The following is a 25809-nucleotide window of genomic DNA, read 5'->3' on the forward strand; positions in this document are numbered from 1 at the left end:
CAACTGTCAAGACAGCAAAATTATTGCATGTTTTAAGTTGAGCAACATTTATATGTACAAAAATTGATGTATGGATCTGAACAAAAGGACTATATAATGCAGGCCTCATTTTCGCAAGAAAGCCACCTGGGTTCTAAAATTTCATTATTTTCCTGATAGCCAAGGCAATATCCAAATTCATGCTTTTGGAAAGCAGCATTATTCCAAAGTATCAGATAAGGAGCATTATTCCCAAGTACTAGTAAAGCAGCATTATTCCAAAGTACTACTGAAGCAGCATTATTCCCAAGAACCAGTAAAGCAGCATTATTCCCATGTACCAGTGAAGCAGCATTATTCCCAAGTACCAGGGAAGCAGCATTATTCCCAGGTACCACTAAAGCAGCATTATTTCCAGGTACCACTAAAGCAGAATTATTCCCAGGTACCACTGGAGCAGCATTATTCCCAGGTGCCACTAAAGCAGCATTATTCCCAGGTACCACTAAAGCAGAATTATTCCCAGGTACTACTGGAGCAGCATAATTCCCAGGTGCCACTAAAGTAGCATCAGTCCAAGGTACCAGGGAAGCAGCATTATTCCCTAGTGCCACTAAAGCAGAATTATTCCCAGGTACCAGGGAAGCAGCATTATTCCCTAGTGCCACTAAAGCAGCATTATTCCCAAGTACCAGGGAAGGAGCATTATTCCCAGATACCACTGGAGCAGCATTATTCCCAGGTACCACTAAAGCAGCATTATTCCCAGGTACAAGGGAAGCAGCATCATTCCCAGGTACCAGGGAAGCAGCATTATTCCCAGGTATCACTGGAGCAGCATTATTCCAAGGTACCAGGGAAGCAGCATTATTCCCAGGTACCAGGGAAGCAGCATTATTACCTAGTGCCACTGGGGCAGCATTATTCCCAGGTACCACTGGAGCAGCAAAGGGATCTACAACCAAAATGAACAATGATACTGAGCATGAGACTTACCTGGCAGCCGGTTCATGTTGACTCCCTGGGTAGAGAGACCAATGCCCATATATCTGTAAGAGAAACACAAAAACATGAGTACTCCACGACACAACACTTACTCATGTGAGTCAATCTTGTTGAAGCAAGCCGTTTCTTATTTTGGCCTAACTGGAGTCTACACAATTTCGACAAGGTATGAGAAAACCAATCCTCGATTTTCCATGTCTAGATCTCCATTCTATTATGAGAAATAGTGAATGTCTGGTCCTTGTTTTGAGACCAATCTGCATGTCACAACCGTACAAACAAGAATTGCTGTACAATCAAATTACCCTGTTCTTTCATGTTTGAAACAAGCGGCGATATCGGCAGTACTTGCCTCGTCTTGTTACATACCATCTCCAACACAAATGGGAACACCTGATAGCATAATAACTTCCTTCCCCTATCACACTACCCAGGACAACATATTTTCTTGTTCAAAGATCATTATAAGAGTAGTGAATTTTCACTCGTACAAGGCCACAGTTTGTAAAAGTAGATCTATGTCAAACTCACGTTCGTAAAAGTCATTTTCAAGCTCATGAGCGAGAGGAATTCTGTTTTAAGTTGGTGATAGGAGAGAATGAGATGGGGATGTCACTTCAAATGATGGGTGGCCTAGTGGTAAAAGTGTTTGCTCGTCATGCCACAACCTCTGAGGTTTGACTCCTAACATGGGTTATAACAATAATTGGGCTATCCCAGGCCTACTAATGAAAACTGACAGACTGCAATGAAAAACTGTCACATGCCTACAATACACAAGGAATCCACAACATAAAACGATGAGAACTTCACCCAGAACTAAGAAACTGCAGCATAAATCTGACAGCATGCTGCTGAAAACATGGAAACGGCAGCACTAAAACACACAGTCTTCCAAACTAGGCATGGGCAGAACAAGAAGAAAGTTGACAATCATGTCATGAGGATCAAGAAACAGAAAGAACATAATACCAAAACTCTCTGGGTAATGATGATGATGATGATGATGATGATGATAACAACCAATTTCATTTACCACTAATACCCCCGTCAATGGGTCGGAGTAAAGACTCGATTCAGAATCTCATTCAGTCATTCTCAGCTCCCTGGGGGGTATACCATGGGTATTGTGAACAAATGGCACAATAACCAGCAGTCTAGGGGTTATTTCTAGCCAAGGCAAAATACTGTAAATGTCTTGAATAATTTATTTCAAGCCATCTAAGGCTATTTAGGATATTGACTTCAAACGAACGACAAATAGGAAGCAATCACAAGTTAACTATCCATGTTTTCGTCTGAAGCACACTTAGTCACTCATGAATTCATTTCACCATGTTCACAAAGGGAGTAGCAGTGAGTTTATGGTATGTTATCTATCACAACTGCAATCGTAACTTGTATTTCTGCTATTGTGTAACCATCCTAAAAACCTCATAAGTGTTTGACATAGCTGACAGGTGATTGAGCCACAATGATAAACAGCCTTCATTTGAGGCAACCCGCCCAACCCTGCTGAAAAAAGTTGTTTGTCAGTGTATTCCTATTCTTTTCCTTTCTTACACATCTCTTAATCAGCATGTCTGTCTATCATACAATGACCATTTCATGGGCTGGATAAAAAAACTACTTAACACCCTTTAACTGGGTCACATCGCCCTAAACATTTAATGTATATAGGCCACACTTCCACAACCAGTCCATCTGGAACACTACCACTGGCATGCTTCAATGGTGCACTTGCACTGGGGTGGCTAGGCCTGAGTCGTCCTTCCCTGGTCCAAAGACCTTACAACACTTTGTCAGTCTGTCTGCTAACTCAAATCTTATGATGTTGATTAATCTCGCAGTTAAACATTATCCAAATAGTTAAGACACAATGCCTCAAGCTCACACACAGCACTTAATGCAACATCTACACCTAGAACTACAAATGGCAGGTTTGGGACTCATCTCCCCTTGTCTAGTAAAATTTCATGTGGTCAGCTAATTTGTTTGTTTGTTATTTAACATTGTTTAACGCCACACTTAGCAGTATTCCAGTAATATGACGTTGGCTTGTAAATAAGCAAGTCTGAACCAGACGATCCTGTGCTTGATATTGTGAACACGATTCACGCCATCAGGTCACAATGACATGATAACCAAAGGTAGAAATCTACTGTTTCAAGGTTTAATCATACCTGTCACAAGAGTAATGAAGCATGAAAATCAGGCAATTCCACCTAGCAATCTCAGCGCAACACAATTGTAACTCCCATCCACTTAACATTGAATTATGACAGTCATAGAGCTCAGACCGCTTTGTGGAACGTCCCCAAAGACCACTAGACACACACTATCAACCACTGGTTTATAGGATCCACATCCAATTACTCTCCTGGAGGCCACAAAATAGCTGTACATCAAATTAGTCCACAGATCTTAATTAGTAGGAAAAACTAGATTTTGAGAGAAAATAATCCTTCAAGGTCTTCAATCATCCAGGGACTAGCAGACCTAACAACTCTCACCATGTTTATGGCACTATTTTCTTCTTCCCTAAACTTGGCAATATCAATTGTAGCTATTAACCCTTCAACAGCAGAAAGTCCTTCGATAATTCAATGAATACAGGGTCACAGATACACCATCATAACCTAGAGCAGCTTGGCTGTAGTATCCTAGACAACTTGGCCGCCACCACTGCTGATCACGTATTGATTCCCTACAGTTCTCCGGCAATGATGCTGCACTTGTGTAGAGGGAAGATCAATGTCAAGCATCACAGAAGTCGTCATCATTTTCAACAAAATAAAAAGCTTCAAAATCCTACGTTTCTCTCAAAGATTTGTGATAATCAATAGGTCTACAAAATCGGTTTGATCACTGTGAGAAACGATCATAAACATTAAGTCTGTAAGCTAAAACTTGCCTCATGGCATCAGTTTCAGCTGATAATAGTATCAATATATGGACTGTAATTAACATGATTAAGTTTCTATTTCCAATTTTTTTTAAAAATGCTTAAAAATAAACAAAATCCTTTTATTAATTGCTGAACTCACTAGACACAAAGACATTTAACTAGACACAGGCTTCAGGCAAGAGATAAAGTCTCTGGCTAGAAATAATGTAAGACTAACCCTTAATAGTTTTGATAGAAAAAAGCATCTACATTAAAATTGAAAAGGAGTGACTTAGATTGGGATTCTGTATCTCTGGAAAATCTAGACATGCTTCATTAAGACAGTACCTTTACAGTAGGTGCTGGGCAGAAGGGAACATAATATGGTTCAGGGATTGTGAGACAGACTAGAAATGTATACATACACCAATAGAAACTGGCTCTAGCCCAATAGTCCTTGCCAAACTGCCCAATAGTTAAGGTATCATGGGGACTATTATTATATAAGTTGAAACTAGACATTTCTAAGGGTTTTGCTGTATGTTATCATTATAGGAACTAGTGGACTAAAAATGTTAGATTCTATCACTGACATCAGTTATTTTAACTGCATTTACTATTACATCGTCCATAAAGTGATGAAGATCAAGAAAGTGGAAATGATCCTCATAGTTTCTCCATTCTTACAGACACACAGAAACAGTAATGATAATGGCCTCACACCACCAGGATGACAGGTCAAGTGTTACAGTGTTGAGCCAGCAACATAGGACAAAAACACTAACTCCTGTAAGTAATATTCAACAGGTGGAGCCGAAGGAGGGATGGCATGATGCCAAAACAGCAAACCATGTCAGCGTTATAAATAGCGCAAGTCTCTAGGCGGGTTTCTTAAAGGTAGAGTCCACCTAGTGATAGTCCATGAGTCACGTCAAACACCAGTCGTCTGTATGTACATTCGGGGAGACATCACATACAATGATCCTGTCGTTATCATCATCATGACTAAGCACATTCTGCCCTCTCATCTTGAAGAGAAACTTAACATTTGTTTGTCTAATGAAATGTATCAGGTCACCATGTCAAAAAACCTTTGGAAATCATACTTCTTGGTACAATTACATTGGTCATAATAAAAGTCAAAGTTCTTGGAAAATATTAAACATTTTATGTTTACATAAACTTTGATGTATGCAAATTTTTTAAGTATTGATATTTTGCAAAATACATGAACTAATCAGTGCATTGCCATGGAATCAATAATATATTTTTTTATGTTTATGTTTTACAAAAAACTTTTAATGATTGATTTGTACAATTAAACTTGACTTAAATAAGAATACTTCACAAAATAGGAAAATTTGCATCACCACAAAAATTAAATCATGATGTTATCAAGAACATGAAATGTCATTTCATTTTCACAAAAAAATTCATTAAGATCTGCATTGCCCCCAAAAATCTACACAAAATATTATCAAGCGCATTTTCCATCATCTATTGTGCAAGTGTTAAGGAAAACATGTATGAAGTATTGTCAATGCAGGAAGTAGTGCCTCACTGACACTACTGAGTTTTCACAAAGGTAGGTCACCAAAACATCTGGTTTCTTTGTTTAATGAACAAATAACATACCATATTCACTGTATTAAGCACCCTGTTCCAATAAGCACCTCCAGTCTTACTTCTAGGCCAATCTGTAAGTAATCTTTCAAATGCCCCCTACTAAGACAGAAAATTCACTTGACCAATTTTCTGAATATATTACACATTTTTCACAGAAAACAGCAGTGCACAAGGGGTATATAATTACCTAGTAACTATTATGAAAAATGTTTTAGTTTCACTGAAGTTTGAACTCACTGTGTTCATTACTGCTTGATCTCAGAATTTTTTTTTAAATTGTATGGTTTTAATAAGCAGCCAATTTGTCAATGTTCTAAACCTGCAGGGTCTTTCTTATGGTGAATATGGTAAGTGATATCATATCTTGTTTCTATTTGTACAGGAATATGACATTTCCTAATTTCATATGAATGATAAAACAGAACTGGATGTTATCACACATATGACTTTATCTCAAGTAATAGTCGATTTCATCTGTTCAAAAATCTAATAATGGCAAATACATGCGAGTTATTGTCATTACAATTGTGTTTGAGTAAGTAATGTACAGTTGCCTAAGACCTCAATGCTATCTGAATCCTACTCGGAAGCCTTGTGTCCTGTTTGTTCTATTTTGGTGCCTGTATTTGAACAAAGGCTTTGTTAGTACTGCAACACTAGAAGCTGCTGGGGCAAAAGGGGAAGAGGCAGAGTGTGGAGGAGAAGGGGACAAAAATTACTGACAAAAACTGTATATTAATAATATGGGGTTGCCAAAGAGCTGTTGGAATTTGAACATTATGAACTCTTAAAGCAGGACGATGACCCATGGTTAGAAGTGTATTTCCAGTCTTGATCTGGACTTTGAAATGAATGCCCTTAATGGAACTGAGATAAGGTTGGAACGGGTAACTTGTGTACTCGTGTACTCGTGTACTCATGTTTTTGTTTGTTTGCTGTTTAATGCCGCACTCAGCAATATTCCAGCTGTATGGCAGAGGTCTGTAAATAATCGACTCTGGATCAGACAATCCAGTGATTAACATCATGAGCATCAATCAACTCAATTGAATGCCTTTTATGGCAAGCATGGGTTGCTGAAGACCTATTCTACCCCGGATGTTCACAGGTCTGTACGCGTGTACTTGAGTAGGACCCGGGTACCTGCAGGACCACCCGGACCTATGGATTGTTACATGATATATTGTTTAATGACAATAACTATCAAACTCCATCATCGAAGTCATTAAATGTTCGCTTCCTTCTTACTTTTATATGTTTGAGTAAAGATAAAGCTTCTGTAAACTTCAGTGTAAGCATGATCACATCATTTTATGCATGTATCTATTAGTTTTAGCTAGAGCTCTGGAAAAGATTTTTCAATCAGACATTTTGTACCTATCTCTTGAGACCTACAGCAGGTACTCAGGTCGGGCTGGGTAATAGGGGGTCGGGTATGTGGGTAGTGATTTTGGACCCGTCCTATCCTTAAACTGAGGTATTATCTCCCTGCAAAGAGAATATTTTGTAATTGCTCAACTGATATACATAACATTTGCTGCAGACTTAGGGCCAAATATCTGAACAGGTCAAGATACATCCCTGTATCAACCCTATTATTTTTACTCCCGATAGCATAGCTGATAAGAGTCTTTCAAGACTTTGGTACTGCAGTCGGCCTGTCAATGCCATAGCTTTGTAACTAAGCTCCTCACAGTGAAAACTGCACTCCATACTAGGACAACGAAGGTGTGTGGCAGTGGGGTGGAGCTTGCATCATAACGTGCCATATGGACACGGTTCGCTTAACACACCCTGTAGTGTGCTGACAAATTGAATGTTATTAGTAACAACATTATTTACAATATCAGATCTCTTTGTATCAGAAACCATGCATCCATTGGGTTTGTTTGTTGTTTAACGCTGCACTCAGCAGTATTCCAGCTATATGACGGCAGTCAGTAAATATTCTAGTCAGGACCAGACAATCCAGTGATTAATATCATTAGATACAATCTACGCAATTAGGATACAATAACATGCATCAACCAAGTCAGCAAGCCTGATCACCCGATCCCTTTAGTCGCCTCTTACGACAAGCATGGTTGCTGAAGACCTATTTTAACCTTGATCTGCACTGCTCACCATGAATCCAACTGACACACATACGTTATATTCCTTACAACAAAATTACAAGTCTTGACAATGCTTCAATGGCGCACTCTACAAGGAAAACGTTATAGGTTTCATAAAGCTTTATCATTCTCCATCCAGGCACCAAGAGGATGGACATAGCATCAACTCCAGGTCCGGATGAAAGTTTAATAACCCTCGTCTTTATTCAGCTGCTGTTCCTTCACACTGCTTCCTTTTCTTCTATTTGAAATCAGCTCAGCAAAGATCACACTCTTAAAGATCAAACATGATGGTAAATAAAAAATCAGATGATCCTTTTTCACAATAAATCTGTAGTGAGTATGGTTTTATGCCGCTTTCAATAATATTCCAGCAATATCACAGCAGGAGATACCAGAATGGGTTTCACACATTGTACCCAGGTGGGGATTCGAACTTGGGTCTTCAGCATGAGTGAGTGCATTGTGTTTAACGCCCCTTTAACAGTATTCCAGATATATCACAGCATGTCAGCTTAATGTGCAGGTCTCAGTTGTTTACCACTTTGGCAAAACCCATGAGCACGGATATGGTGCTGACAAACCTAGAAACATAATCAGGGCAAACGACCATGCGATCCCACAATCATAAGTTTCTTTTTGCCCAAGGGATGCAACTCTGCACAGCGAATGACAGCTGGGCCACCAGTGCCCGTTATAAGGGAAAAGGTTAACATAGCAGTACACATGTATCAGTTTCATAGCCTCATGGTAATAGATACTCAAATTGAGGCGCTATGAAATTAAATTCCCCAATCTTTGTCGACTTGTTTTCCCCCTGACGCATATAAAGATATCAACAATTTTCAAGAAACCATATGAAATCATTGATATTTACAGTAACATCATGAACATATACTCAGATTTCTAAAAATATAATTGTAGATGCAATAACTATAATGGCTATAATCTCTTCCAAGATATGTTATCCCAAAGAAAACTTGGAAGGCAATGGGTGCAGTTATCATGATAACATGACAATAACCCATTGTTCAAAAACAGCCACACACAAATTATAACAGATAAGTGCTTCACACAAATGCCTTATTTTTGAGGCTGAGGTGAAGATGTTGTTTATGTCCCTGTCACTGTTGTCAGTCTCTGTCCCTTGGCAACACTGTACAGCTGGAAACTGAATTACCATATTCACCATAATAAGTGTTCTTGGTGCTTTGAAAATTGACAAAGGGAGCGCTTAATTAAACCATGCTTTATGAGTGTGCTGACATGCTATTTTCGGCGTCACATACCAGTGTTAATGCTCTCAGATAGGGAAGGAAGCAAAACATTAATGTCTGCATGTATAATATACACACCTACATAGCTTTGTATTGTCTGTAAAAAATGGTGTATTATACACAAGAAAATTTGGGATCCTCAGGTAAATGTTCAGGCTTAGTATGGGGCACTTATATAGATATTTACAGATTTGTTTATGTAGTGAGGGACCAATATGTCATAAACCCTTTAGTGCCCGAAGGTAGCTTGGGTTGTACACTCCCCAGGGAGTTGAGAATGATAACTGGAATGTATACGGATCCACTGATTGGGTAACAAATCAACCGCATTTGAGCAGTTACTAGTATCTGGATAAGTGCGGTATCGAGGGTAAATGCTGACCCCTGATCTTAACTTGAGTCGTGAAGTTGTTTCTCCTTACTTGCAACAATACTACTATTAACATTTAATCAGCAGGCTGGGACAAGGCTCTGCCAAGTCAAGAGTCTAAGAAATGTGACTACAAAACAAGTTAATGACTATCCAGTCACAAGCCATGTTTCCTCCACAGCTGGGGCGATCAAAACATGTTGTTCAACTGAGACTAATGCAGGCAAAACTAGAGTCACAAACACTTCCTGAAAAGACCATTAGTGTCGTCAAATTAGGACCCCGAGATTGTCGATTTTCAGATGGCTGTGCTATTAACAACAGCCCTTCTTGTCCACAGGCAAGTCAGGATAATTGGAATAAGAATGATAATGATGATGATGATGATGATGATTCATGACAGATTCAATCATGCATATAAATATATATATGTATGTATGTATGTATGTATGTATGTATGTATGTATGTATGTATGTATGTATGTATGTATGTAAATTTGAATTGTCTTCAAGTTAATAGATTACAAGGTCTAAAATCTAAGTTTAATATTTGGAATCGGTGATTTGTGGAAAAAGGAATTTTTTTTGTGGGGGGGCAATAATGACATATCTAGTTAACAAGGTCCAGTTTACTAAAAAGATTCGTGGGATACAGTAAATGGGTCTTGTTATCCACCATTTTTGAGACTTTCTGTCACCAGGTCGATCAGTTCAAGTTATCAGAAATGAATGACGATAAATAAAGAAGGATTTGGCCACGACACAACAAAAAGATCCAGTTATCTGTGTATTTACTGAGAGCCAACTAGATGACACTTGTCAAACATTGTACCTTAGTCAAAATAACATGATCAATTGAAAGATAAACAAAGACTGTATCAGTGATCAATAGAATTAAATCGTACAAGGCATCATAAACACAGTCAAAGTTCTATAAATGTATTCTTATACCGTATGCATTATCATATAAAACTCTACGACCCGTGTTCACCACCAAATGCACTGTTTGACACTGTGACCCACTAACAGATTGACACTGTCTAGCAATGTGACCTATAAACATGGTCAACAAACAGTTTGACACCATCTAGCAGTGAGACCTAGAAACTTGATCCAAACAGATTGACACTGTCTCGCAGTTTGATAATTCAGCTTAGCCTACAAACAATTTGACACTGTCCAGCAGTAAAACCTATAAACATGGTCCACAAACAGTTTGACACTGTCAAGCAGTGAGACCTATAAACTTGGTCCACTAACAGTTTGACACTGTATAGCAATGTGACCTATAAACTTGGTCCACAAACAGTTTGACACTGTCTAGCAGTGAGACCTATAAACTTGGTCCACAAACAGTTTGACACTGTCTAGCAGTGAGACCTATAAACTCTGTCAACACACAGATTGACACTGTTTAGCAGTGAGACCTATAAACTTGGTCCACAAACAGTTTGACACTGTCTAGCAGTAAGACCTATAAACTTGGTCCACAAACAGTTTGACACTGTCTGGCAGTAAGACCTATAAACTTGGTCCACAAACAGATTGACACTGTCCAGCAGTTTAACCAACATCACCCTTATTCATCAAACAATGAATTCACTGATCCAACAGCAAAGTTGACAAAGAAAATGGATACAGGTCAAAAGGTCGTATTTGGACTAACTGTAGACACGTTTATCGTCTAGTTATGTTACCTTTCTACTTTTTCAATGTTAACTTGGGGCGTAGATCACACTCCCTGAACACAGCTTGTGTATCAGGTCTATAAATACTTGAAGTAGTCATGATTCAAATATATCTACATCACTTCCTGCACTGATGTAATTACATTTACATTCATCCACTCATGTTGATGTAGGCTGCCTAAAAATGTATACAAAATACTAATGAACTAGGAAACATTCTATGACGAAAATTTAACAGTGTTCATCAACTGATATTAACTATTATTGTCAAAACCAAACTTTGTTTCGGGTCATACATTACACTCCTCAATGTACCATGGGTGTGACTGTCACATCAATAACAAAACAACAGTCTGTGACTTAAACCACTTGTCTGAAGCCTGAATCTAGTAAACACATAGTAAGAATTTGCTAGGTCCAGTCAGAACTTTATAACTTAAATACTATATCAAATTGTTTTGTTTTGTTTTGTTTGTTGTTTATCGCTACACACAGCAATATTTCAGGTATATGACAGTGGTCTGTAAAAAAATCAAGTCTGGATCAGACAGTCAAGTGATTGACATCATGAGCATCAATCTACGCAATTGGGATGTGATGATATGCATCAACAAAAACGACCACCCATGATCCCGCTAGTTGCGTCTTACGACAAAAATAGTCGCCTCTTATGATAAGCATGGGTCCTTTGTCAAAGTAATAAAATACACAAAAAAGAAGATGAAGAAATAGTCATACAAGGAGGAGCTACAGATCATCTGTCCTGACCTGAATATATCTTTTAAATATTGAGCCTTGGCAAGAAACTTTCAAAATTAAATTAGGGTTAATTAATTTGTAATTGTGAGTTGCAAATGAACTATTCTGAATATTACCCATGGCCTTTCATTTAAAAAATACAAATCCCCAAGAAAGTACATGGGTCAGTCTATTGTGGAAATAATGTCAGACCAGACCATTATATTTTCTCATAATACAGATCCACCAAATTAATTTTTCCCTGATTTTGAAACATCATAAATGAAAAATGACGATTTATTTCGACGCCAACAACACAAAAAATATCAATCAACTCTTCCACTACTGTCACTTGCTATCAGCAGAAGTGTAAAAAACATTCATTGAACCACTGCTGCATCTCTGCAAAGCAAATCACTTCTTGCTGATGACTGTCATATGCACATTTGTACATAATTGAAAATGGCACCTAGTCAAGGCAGGGTTGTGAATTTGTTATTCTGCCATTTCTACTACAGTTTTGCCCAATGTTGTTTTGCGCATAACAGTCACAAAACAGAAAAGCTGTCTACTTCAGAAAATACCTACAAAGAATCTTGTGGACACAATTAGGGATTTGTCATCAAATGTCATGGCCATGTGCTCTGTCAGACTTCAGCTCCATGACATTTTTGCTTCCGAACATAGAGGCAATGTAGAAAATATGTTAAGAACACTCCTTTTGATTTGGGCTTATTTTAAAAAAAACAATTTCCTTCTCCATCCACCCAATTTATCCAAAGAATCTGTGACACAAGAGAACAAATTGGCCTGGTCTCATATTAAATATTCCGTGAATCTAATGTGGTGTCATGAACACTAGGTGTTTGCACTCACAAATCCTGTATCTGATGTCATGTTGCTACAGCCCTCTTCACATACTATTGAAACAATGGAACATCACGCAAGATCATACAATCAGCACAAATCAAATATATTTTCAGTGTGAAACAAGCCATTTATTTGAACCTGTCGATTTTTCTTTTATCATAAAATTCAGTCAACTCGCTTGTTTCACTTTTTGCCAGGTCAGTCAGATTACAGACCAAGAACACAGAATCAGCAGGTGACAGGATCTTGTCCACTTTCAAATTTCATGTCATTATTATTGATAATAAGACAATTTCTCCACCAATTCATACCAAAGTGTGCTCCATATGGTGAACACTGAATATATTCATAATCAATAATCATATACAAGACATCCGTATCTCAATGAATTATTTCAATGCTATTTCAAGCTGAAGCCTGGGCAATTGAAACATTATACACTGTGGCTAGAGTGTAACATGTGAGGTGCAAGCTGTCTGTGCAGCTGATACTGCAACACAGTCAGGGTAGAGTTCGAGCTGTAGACAGGGGGTAGTCCTTGTGTGAGGAGATCATGCCTCGGGTACGGAACAAACCACGTTCACAGTGTTTATGCTGGATGTGATTCCTCTGGTTAGTCATAGTGGGGCCTACTGTCTTACAACCTTTCAGTGTTCTTACAGTAATCAGTAAACATGGCTTCCATCTTGTGTACCGGTGTACCAGACTAAACCTTCCCCTGGCCAGATCTTCCCCACCCCTGGCCAGATCTTCCCCCCTCAAATTTTAAACTAATCCTAGGTGGGGAAGGTTCAGCCTAGGTCAGATCCTCCCCCTCTGGATTTTATAGATGCTGAACATAGGAGGCGGATGCTTCAGCCCAGACCAGAACCTCTCCACTCTGGATTTTATAGATGCTGAACATAAGATGGGGCATATTCAGTCTAGGCCAGATCCTCCCCTTCTAGATTTGAGATATCCTGAACTTAAGTTGGGGATGGTTAAGCCCAGACCAGATCCTTCCGACTCTGGATTTCAGATTTACAGTGATTACTTGTTACAACGCTACCATTGGGGTCCAAATAATTGATGAGCGTTATAGACGATCAGCGGATTAACGGAGGTTGAGTCTTAGCGGGGTAGATGACCAACATGTACTAAGTACAACAGTACATGCTCTGCCAGTGTTTGAAAACAATAGTTGTTTATTATTCATAGTGTGAAAAAATATTCATCGACAGTTGTGCGCTATAAAAAAAACACATGGTATCTCTTCAGCGAATTAAGGTGAACGAACAGGTACAACAAACTTGGTCAAATTCTTTTTATTAAATTTGATATAAAACACAGCTAGACATGATGATTTACCATTTAAATATTATTTCCTGCTCTCCAAGGCATTTTTTTATATGCTGAGATTAAGATTACTGGTAACATGTGTATTGTCTTGTAAACTAAGCCGGAAATAGCAATCAGCTGTACACACGTTCTCTCCCAATCTACCGGTGATTCAGTTAAAAAGTACCCAATGACAACTTCAAGAGAATTTTGATGCAATAATCGGAAGTTGCAGCTTTTAGTTCTACTACATATATTTAAAATTATAAGAACCATAAGTGTAGCACTTTGGTACTATTGATTGCTATTGCAGGATATTTTTACGCATGGACCAATTTGACCACTCACCATAGTGACTTCCCGCGCTTCATGTATTTTGATTGCGAAAACGTAATGTTGACATATAATAGTCACATTGCAACAAATATGACTTTTAAGGAGTCCAAGTATGTATGATATGTGTATCCATTCTCTGGCAACTAAAGTTCGTTTCAACGCGTCAATAGCGGTAATCTGACCATGGTTGCTGTAAATAACAGTGAATTGTGCACTTCACACATGATTTCACCAAAATTAATGTTAACAATATTGAATGAAATTTTAAATATATTAATAAAATATATTACAAACATAAGTCCAGATATACAATGAACACATTTAATGAACCAGATAGCATGATAATGGGATTAATTGCGTTACTTCAATTCAGATTTGTTGACTGGTATTTCCGGTGTTACGTGTTTGCAGATGATCAGCTGATAATGTGTTTTGAGATGGGGAAAAAATATTGTGTCAGTGTAAAACTTAAGTTTATAAAAAGTGTAAAAATGTGGGTGAGTGAGTGAGTGAGTGAGATTTAATGACACTGTAAACAATATCATGGCATGTCAGCTTTATGTTGGAAGAAAGCCCAAGTGTCGCAGGTCTGAGGTGTTACAAACAATTTGCTGAAACCTGCAAGAGTATGCATACCAAGAAGCACAATCTGGAATATGAACCTAAGATTCTAGGTTTCTGGAACGTTATAATGATCAATGATGATTTTAAGCAACAATTAAAACACTTTTCAGGGGTCGATTTAACTTCTGGCCCATTGGCCATTGGTAACTTTTAAAGGAGCAAGCCCTGCTGGCTACATACAAATTTGTTGTTAAACCTACCCCTACTTTTCAAGATATGACTTCCAAAACAAACATGAGTGATTCTATGTGGCAGTAGGTGTCAGTATCTCAGCTTATCACAGTGACCAAGTACTTAAGTGTGGCCCACTGACCTGTATAGTAAGCAACAAGTCCTGAGTATGATCAGAAAGATAACAGCTGGGAGCTTGTCATTTATTGTCCTCCCCATCAAAGTAGTTCATCCTCAGCTACTATTGTGAACACCTATCCCCTATTTTGTCTTCCTTTTAAAAAACTGGGTACTGGGGATTAAGGCTGGGACAGGTAACTCAGGTACAGGAATACCTGGATCCGTGTTTAGTCACGACTGGGTCAGGTTATGTATTCACACAACACAACATTACCGACTAATAAACCTAAAATATCTGCTGTGGCTTGGTCAACCTTATAATCAGTTGGTAAACAGTCTCCTATGATCCCAACAAATTGAATAATGGATTATTGATCATTCAGCTTATGCCAACATGCAGCGATAGTCATGTCATTTGATATTTTATTACTATTCTTTATGATTACCATCAAAATATTATGATGATGATGATCATCATCATGATAATCAGCATGCAGCATGCAGCAAATCAGACATTTCATTTACAAGATTGAAGGAATAACTTCCAAAAAATTCTAAATCCTGAAAAATGGTTTTATTAGATGTAATTCATGTACAATATTACTGATAATGAAATCACAATTGCTTTTTCCTAACATAAGCTGTCAAGTATTAAATCAAGAAGCCCTTGAAATTGAAATAACACAGCATTACGCCTGACAAGGACTCCAATGTTTTTTTTCACAATTATCCACTGGATGATCAGCAACATGTGTTTGGTGAAAAAGACATTTTCCATCACAACAATCCTTTTCCTGTAATACAAACCTGCCCTTCAGGTTATATGACATTGCATGAGTCAGCACTAATTATACAGTAGATTGGATACACAGCCCAGATCATCCCTTGTGTCTATGAACAAGAATTAAGGTATATCCTAAACCAGAGCTGATACGACAGCCTGTATTGACATTAACCCATGATTTGACATCTGAATCTGGTATTTATTGACCTGGAGAGGTGGGCTTCTGTCTGTCAACAACGCTGCTATAACAGATACTATAGAAGTTTGTCCATGGCCTCACAAGGCATCAACGTATGCAGGGATAGAAACTAACTGTTTTAGTCCACTAGTCCTTATAATGATAGCACATAGCAAAACCCTTAAAAATGGCAAATTTCTACTCATCCTTATGATACCTTAACTATTGGGCAGTTTGGCAAGGACTATAGGACTTGTGCCAATTTATAACGCTGCCTATGGGAGGAGTTGATATTGATTGCCGATGTTTGACAGCAACTCAATGTTATTTGGTTATAACCAACCATGTTATTTGGTTATTACTGACCATGTTATTTGGTTATTACCAACCATGTTATTTGGTTATTACTGACCAAGTTATTTTGTTATTACCAACCATGTTATTTGGTTATTACTGACAAAGGTATTTGGTTATTATCAACCATGTTATTTGGTTATTACCAACCATGTTATTTGGTCATTACTGACAAAGCTATTTGATTATTACTGACAAAGCTATTTGATTATTACTGACCAAGTTATTTGGTTATTACCAACCATGTTATTTGGTTATTACCAACCATGTTATTTGGTTATTACCAACCATGTTAATCGGGCTGCCCCGCCCAGGTCACTTACTCCTATGTGTCTGAAACAGCTGGTCCCATGTCCAGAGATATAATATTCAGCATCGTAGTGAGTGAGTGAGTGAGTGAGTGAGTGAGTGAGTGAGTGAGTGAGTGAGTGAGTGAGTGAGTGAGTATGGTTTTACGCCGCTTTTAGCATTATACAAGCAATATCACGGCGGGGGACACCAGAAATGGGCTTCACACCATGTCGGGAATCAAACCCGGGTCTTCGGTGTGACGAGCGAACGCTTTAACCACTAGGCTACCCGACCGCCCTATTCATCGTAACCTTCAGACTTGTGGAATTTCATCTTTTGGGGCTTATCACTGGATCAAGTGTTCAAAATTTAAGGAGGTCCTGAATCCACCTGCACAAAACAATCTTAGAGCTAAGAGGAACTAACTCCTATACTTTCACATAGGCTTACAATAGTTGTAGCACTGACATCACTTTGTGCATGTGGGCCAAGGAGTTTAAGATATTCTCCCAGAACATGGAGATAACCTAAATCTTTAACTTTCAATAGAGCAGTGACAAGGATCCCTTGACTTCATGCTCAATTTCAAATACCACCCAACATTAGCTCACAAATGAGCATCCAGTATGCAAAAATGTTGAGATTGGACACAGAAAGGCAATATACTGAGTCCCAAGGGACACGTAATAAGACACATTGTACCCACAGCACATCAAGAGCAGTTATGGGTGTCTGTCATTTCATCCATCAATCATGACTACTGTCCACATGATCATTGATTCTTTCCAGGCTCTAAAGTAATTATCAAAATGTACAGTACACTTCACCATTTCATTACTCTACAGGACCCTCATATTGACAGCTAAGACTCTCAAAATTAATTATTTTTGTTTGTTTGTTGTTTAACGCCGAACTCAGCAACTTTCCAGCTATTTGACGGTGGTCTGTATATAATCAAGTCTGGACCAGACAATCCAGTGATTGATATCATGAGCATCGATCCACGTAATTGGGATACGATGACATGCATCAACCAAGTCAGCATCCTGACCACCCAATCCCATTAGTCGCCTCTTACGACAAGCATGAGTTGCTGAAGACCTGTTCTAACCCGGCAAAGAAAAAAGAAGTTTATATCGCCAGTCATCGGAAGGGTTACTCTAAGAGAAGTTTGAGACAACAAGAAGGTGTCATTCAATAAAAGATATAGATGGTCTATTGTTCTTTTCTATAATAAATACATCTACCTATATTGGAAACATGGCGAAACAATTCAGAAAATTATAAACATTACGTTCAGTATATCTGGTACCATGCATGTTGAAGCTATATTGTTATACCTGAAAGACCTAATTATTAATATGCTGAGCTATTCAAACTAATCGGGGAATAGTAAATAACAATTGTAAAATTACAATCATCCTCTTTGCTTTGGAATTTAAGAGTAGCCTCCCTTTGAAAAAAATGAAAGTCCGGCAAATAGCATTTATAATCACTGCTAGCACCAAACTGGCATTAACTAATAACACTTGATTACTTGAGAAGCGCATTCTCGTCACATTGAAAAATCGTTTAACAACGCTTGTAGTTTAATGTGAAATTTTAATTCATTGTAACTATTAGCATTATTTACATGAAAAAAAAGACAAGATCCATTGATAAATATAGCACCAATTTTTCAGGCTAATAGTAAAGCATTTACACCAGCCAGTGGCCATGCATGCATATTTGCAAGTAAATCCAGCCTGGATTTATCATATGATATGAGTACAATCTGGAGATATATCTTGTGAACATTGCGAATATGGTAAACTGTAACAACTCTCTTGCTTGCGACTAGACAAGTTTTATTTTCACTTCCCGAGTGCATGTGCAATTTACCGGATCATAATTTCTATGCTGTTTGTAGTAGATTTTGTAAGTTTGTTTATCAATAATAGATATACAATTGTGCATAAATAAGATATATATACTGTTGTTTTTTTTAAATACAATAAATTGTATAATACTTTTGACATCGGATCATTTACTCTTTTTTATCGCATGCCTTGAAAACCTGCACCCAAACATGTCTTAGACAGTCGTCATATCTTCTTTTCCTATCTTTTTCTTTGATTAAAACTTTTTAGGAAAATATTAGCGACGGATTGGCAGCAGTAACATCGCTGTCATTCTCTTCAGACCAAGAGTTATCCAAAACCAACCCCTGGTGGTAGTGTGGGAGTTCTCCAAGTGAAATATCTAGGTCCAAAACAAAACCATCCCGGCGAATGAAGTCGTCCATGGCTGTGCCGAATGTAAATTGAAATAAATGTCCTGGGCTTGTTAGGACACATATTTCCCAGAAGACACACAAGTTCAGTGAATAATTTGCAGCCAACTGACATGTGCTAATGAGAGATAAGACAAAAATCATTGTAATCCGCTAGGAGTCGTCCTTTTATTGGATTTCGCTGGTGGTGATTGGAGCAATCTCGGCTAAGGGAATTAACTCTAGCCCTGGATATTATGTAATAAGGTTATGTGGTTACAAGAATGGTCAACTGCGAATGTGTGCGCATCTACTGCGTATCTGCAGCAGTACCGAGAGGTTAACAGAAGTGTGGCAGGGTGCATCAGTTATATGCCAGACTGTAGCAATGATTGTTTATGATAAACTGGTGGGGATGGCCGTCCTATTATTTTATGGTATCTGCTATCATGTAGACTCTGTAGATCATTTTTGCAGAATATGAAAATAAAAATTAATTTCCAACCATGCTACAAGGAAACTAAACTACCGGTAGGCACTATCAATAGAATGAACTACTAATTACAGGTCACACAATCTGAGATCACGACACTGCAAACACTCAACTGCCATGAACTTAATCCACCATACACAGATCCTTTGCCATAATACACAAGACAGCTAATACAAGGAAACCAAACTAGGCTCTGTCTACAGAACCACAAAGAATGAAACACTGATTGAACAACCCTGCTGCACAGATCCAGCACAGAACCATTCAGAAAGTTGCACTGTTGAGATGGGTAATGTGTACAGCCTTGCTCCTCTGACCTGTGCACTATAAATAGCCAGCAGCGGAACACTTCCACAGCCTAGTTGCATAGCAAGCTGAAAGTACAAGTGCTGAAACCTGTCAGCAATCCGCCTGCCTGTTGCTGGTGCTGTGTGCTATAGCTTCACAAATCCCATCTCCTACATTTCCATACCCACTACTCGCATGTCTAATTTAGCACACTGCTCCTAATTCAACAAGTACTGAAGACAAGGGCTTCTCGCGTTTCAGAATGATGGAAAAGTTACTCCGAAAGCATTATAAAAGGCTGAGTTTGCCTTCGTAATTGTTAAACAAAAAACACTCTTCAAAATTAAGCATGAAAGTCCTTGCAATTATCCTAATGTTAAAAATTAAACTTTGGAGGTCTCTAGAAAATTCAGAACATTGATCTGAGTTATCTACATTGGTAGGTAAAACGTGCGAAGTACTTTGAATAATAATCAACTAGTTTAACTTAGTCACCTTTCTTCAAGGGAGCAATTAGTTAAGATTCACCAATCAATGAATTAATTCATATACAACCCACCATACAGACTTGAAGTTAACGGTACAGGATTTAGTTCTCGAACATATGACACTATTATGACGTAATATTTCAGAGAGATGACTTCGGAGCATTGTGATTGTTACATCATTTCAAAAATATTTCTTTCCAACATATGATCTCCAACTTAATCATGGTTTAACATTGATAGCATACTGCAGTAGGACCAATCAGAATCGAGGATTCTAAAACTTCATGACAAAATTCCAAGTTTCTGTCTCAATGACCATTATTCACATTTCCCTAATCTGAAAGACCAATCAGAATCTAGGATTCAAAAACGCCATGTCAAAATTCCAAGTTTCTGTCTCAATGACACTAATGCATGTTTTTCTAATCTGTCAGACCAATCAGAATCTAGGCTTCTAAAACACCATGACCAGAATTCCAAGTTTCTGTATCAATGATCTCAATGCATGTTTTTCTAATCTGTAAACACGGTAAACCCCATGATCCAAGATTAGCCCTCCTGTTTCTCACCTGTACTTACATGGTGAACAGCAATGAATTTGAAGTATGGCTGGAATAGAGCACCATGGGTAAAGGCTTGCTGGCTTCGATCCAGACTCGCAGCCTGTTTTACAAATGACTGATTAACAACCCACCAGTGCTGACTTTTCACGCAGAAACTTCTCAAAAATCAATAGGTGCAATCCAGGTAATATTGCATGGCACATTATGTCAGCATCCCAGATTGTGTTGCATCATGAACATCCTTACTGGGCTGTCAGCACTGGCAGATGAATATTCATATTGCTTGGTAATGAGAATGCTATTCAACCTGTTCAGAGGAACATAATATTGATTTAATGCTTCAGCATGTTTACATGATACCTTGTGCTGCTGGTTGAAAGTGAAAAATTGGTTCAAAATAACAGGTCAATAACTAGATCAGGACGACTGATTCGTCAGCAATTAAGGCAGAAGTAGTGTCTACTTTCCATATCATTGCCAGTCAACAGCAATAGTATCCACAGCAATAGTATCCACAGCACAGCGGACTGTAAAGAACTGAGTCTGTATGGAGAAACCAATGGTAGATAGCATGAACATAGATCCCCTCCATAAGGGTACACAATATACAAGCAGCCAGCTCACATTCTCCAATTATCTCATCTCCATTTAAGTTGACCTGTGTACTAGTGATGGGAAAGCAGAGAAGTAGTCTGTTCTGTTATCACTGCACAGGGTCAAGATGGCCAAAGACATGTAGAAAAAAATATGCAGGTCCGACAAAATGTTTGTTTGCAGTTCTATTTGTCACAAGAGCTCATGGGTTTCACCAAAGTGGTAAACATCTGAAACCTGCATCACTTCAGGCTTTCCTCCCACATTAAAGCTGACATGCCGTGATATAACTGGAATACTCTTAAAAACAGCGTCAAACCCAACTCACTCACTGTCAACAGATCAGAGTTTATCTGGACATGTGGGCCATTCAGAACATCTGATGGAATATGAAGTCAAACACAGTGTACCATCAAGACCCATTCGTTATTTCAATGTATGCCGTTTGAAAATTGAATGCGCCAATGGCGTTGCCTCGAATGACCTCTGTCGATGGCATGATCTCCTGTAATAACCTGTCAAACCACTGCAGGGATAGACATGTTTTTCCACATGTGCCATGCAGCACTCATGAACGCATTTAGGTGTGCCCTTTGAAATAAAAGTGTAACAAATTAAAGAATAACTTTGATCTGCTGATAATAAGCAGTAACCTAATCTTACCATGTCATGACAGTTGTGACAGCCATTGGCAGGAAATACAAGGGATTTCAAACCCTGCAGACATAATTATCCTGGTTATTAGAATAGATCCACACTGCATAGTCATGATAGTTAAATCCTGAACCTTCACAGCAGAATATCCGCACTTGATTTAATCAATACCAGTCAGGATGACATTCATGGCATCATCACCATGGCATTTTAAACCTTGATTGACTTTTGCTGATATATATTTCAGCAGTAGAAACTAACATTTATAGTCAACTTGTCCTTATATTGTTTGTTTGTACGAATATTGCCACGCTCAGCAATATTTCAGCTGTATGACGACGGTCTGTAAATAATCGAGTCTGGACCAGACAATCCAGTGGTTGACATCATGAGCATCGATCCACACAATTGGGATACAATGACATGCATCAACCCCGTCAGGGAGCCTCACCTCCCGATCCCAAACTCGCCTCTTAAGACAAACATTGTCGCCTTTTACGGCAAGCAAGCAAGCCGAAGACCTTTTCTAAACTGTATCTTCACAGGTAATAGTCCTTATAAAGATAGTATTAAAAAGGACAAATTTCTACTGGTCCTTATGATACCTTAACTATTGGACAGTTTGGCAAGGACTAGAAGACTAGTGCAAAACTTCTTACGCTGTATTTGACATCAAAAGACACCCAGGAGAGATTCTCAGTATGTAGCCACAAGTGCAAACATTGATATATTTGGCATACATTGCTGTCCATTGTCAGGTGCAAACTAGTTTACCCAGTAAGCTACTTACTCCACCCCAGAAGGTCAAAGTTCAGGTGTTGGTCATCGACCCATGGGGCATCACACACAAACCTGATGACAACATACAATAGCCACTGCTACGCCAAGGTACTTCTAGTGCAGTGAAAGTTTATAAATAGTCAAGCAAGAATTGAAATATTAGTCATTCTTCAACTCACTTGAAATTATCCGTCCCATGATTAAAATTTCCATCTGCAGTTATGATTGCCCCTCTTCCATTCCTCATTTAATATCAGCTAAGTATATCTACTTGCAGCTATGGATCTTCTGGCAACTTAAAAGTCTCTAAGCTACAGATTTCTTACTGAAAAAGTGCAGATTTTTTCTATCTTTTTAGTTTTAGTTTCATCAACTTTCATCTCTATTTCTTCACTACTGAATAGTCACTGACAACAAATTTAACTCCATGTGCTTTGTAATAATGAGCACCACCTTTATAAATTTTCAACACCCCTAGGGCATTTATTACAGTGAATACGGTATTAAGAAAGCTTTGACTATTGTTTATGGAGTTTATTTCTTAATCTAACAATTGACATCCCACAATATGTATCAAAATAAAGATTTATCGATTGGCACAAACAGAATAAGATACTTATCAACATTTCACATAGAGAATAATGAACAACACGGAAAAGTGATCGAGGTGATTTCCTGTTGATAGAAGTAGCACCATTTCGGCTGAGAAGGGAGACGCAAGCACCTTGAGTAAAAACATGAAACAATTTCGAAAATTTCTGATTACGGTATGTTGATGGTACACATGCTTTGCAAATCTTGCAATCGACCAAAATCTGCATGTCAGTTTACGAACCAGATGTTGATTTCGTCACGCGATTTTAATTGGACTATGCATGGACTCATTAGTCCAGCCTAGTTCAGTAAGGGTGGAAACTGGACTTTGACAGTCAGTTAACTCCCTTGCCCTGTTAAGAAGATTGTCAAGTGGATCCAGTCCAGCCACCCTAAAAATCACCAAATGAAAGTTAAACTGAATTCCTACAGGTGCATATGACTGGAAGTGTTTGGACTTGGCACACTCATGGTCAACAGCATGACAACAATTCACACTATCAGCCAATATATCACACGATCCGAGCTTCCTTTTTATTGTTATTGTTAGTATTATTACGGCCAAACATGGGGTTATTGGGGGCCTATTCTGATGTTGAATCCCCACCTGGCTACTTCATTATGAACTACAAAGTCTTTTTACTCAAAAACATATGTCTCCCCTCCTTTTTTTTATGCATTAGTTAAAGTAGTTACTTAAAATGTGTTTGCAAATCAAAAGAACAATAACAGCAAATTAAAGACTGGAAAGATAATGGTTTTATGCAGAAATATTCATTAGCTGTACAGATTTGACAGAAAACAAACACTACTGGTTTGAGACAAAGTCCAAATTGTTTCCATGGAAAGATCAAAAATTGAAAAATATGAAAAGGCAATAGTTAAGCATGTGGTCATTGCACATGTATAGTTTCATGCAAAATAATTCATTAGTTTCAGAGTTATGGCTCAGAAACCAAGCCTTGAGTTGTTTGAGACCAAACTGTTTCCAAAGAAATGTAACAACAAAATAAAATTTAGACAGATTTAAGTTGAACTGATGAGATATGCATATCCCAAGTTTCATTGAAATATGTTCAACAGTTTTCAAAATATGGCCCGGAAACGAACCGAACCCTACCCCTTTTACAGCCTAAAGTGAAATTGTTTCTATTTGAAAGTGGGAAACAAATTGCTTTCGTTATTCAGGATAGTAGGTTCCTGGGCCGCCTAAGGGACGCAGCTCTGCACAACAAACTGCAGTGCTCCAGACGACCACACCCTTTCGGACTTGATATTACATTCAAATACAGTCTACTCACACAGAGGGACATCATCAAAATATCAACTTATCCTGAATTTTACTCATCCAACTAAAACAGTCCCAACTCTGCGTTCACAGTTCATGCTAGACCAAGACTACTAAATTATGCTGAGGACAAGTACAAATCCTATATATCAGAGCTTGAGATAAGTTGCATATTTGCGTAAAATATGCATTACATTACTCAAATACACAAACAAATCCTAGCGTATCAAATACTCAACAACTATAAATCATTATTCAAAAATAATTAATGTGTATATTATGACTATCAGATAAAACGATTGTGTATCAGACGATTGCCAAATTCACTTACTGACAGCTACATTTGGAAAAGCTTCTGAGACAAACATACTGATAGATGCCACATTGAAAAGCACATCTTGTCTAGTCAATGTACATGTCATACTTTAATCAGTCGCTGATTGGTAATAAAAACAATATCGCCTTTCCTACAATGCTAGGTTTTGTAAACAAAAAATGGCTTCCCGGATAGGGAGCTGCAAGCAGACGCAGATGGGTATACTTCTATTCTCATAGTTTTAAATAATTTACAGGGTTTGTTACTAAACAGGTTTTAAGTTAAATACCCAAATGTCAAGAAACAAGTGGGTAAACAAATTTGAATACCCTCAAAACTTGGATACCCAATCAAAATCAAATCCCTTGGTAAAATACCCAAATAACCAAAAGCTATCTATAGCTTTGAATATCTTTATTTCTGAACCAGTTCTCAATGCTTCAAGTTTGCTAAAAATAGGAACAAAAAAAAAGACAGAAATTGTAAACATAGTGAACAATTGTTCACGTAAGACTAGCTACAAACTCTGAAGTTAAAACTCGTCCTCTGGACAAGTCTAAAAAAAAAAGAATTTCTAAGGCTGCAACCTTAGCATCACAAACAGGTCACTTGCATTTACACAGGCATGAGGTTTACCCATACAAATTGAATCAATGCTTAATAATTTCACATGCTTAGTAACATCATCAACAACCTTTTCCAGGGTTAGAAATTGGCACTAGTCCTATAGTACTAGCCAAACTGCCCTATATTTAAGTATCATAAGGACTC

At 38.1% G+C, this 25809-nt stretch overlaps 1 protein-coding gene across 1 annotated transcript in view; it reads right to left on the reverse strand.

Moving 5' to 3' along the window:
• LOC124116233 (ran-binding protein 9-like) overlaps nt 1-25809 on the reverse strand; it is a 48273-nt gene that overhangs the window by 19358 nt on the left and 3106 nt on the right. The window contains exon 3 of the mRNA XM_046477487.2: nt 976-1028. Coding sequence (XP_046333443.1) covers nt 976-1028 — 53 coding nt within the window. The remainder of the gene's footprint in view (nt 1-975; nt 1029-25809) is intronic.

Source organism: Haliotis rufescens, unplaced genomic scaffold (assembly GCF_023055435.1).
Source record: "Haliotis rufescens isolate VD_foot unplaced genomic scaffold, xgHalRufe1.0.p SCAF_19, whole genome shotgun sequence".
NCBI classification, from domain to species: domain Eukaryota; kingdom Metazoa; phylum Mollusca; class Gastropoda; order Lepetellida; family Haliotidae; genus Haliotis; species Haliotis rufescens.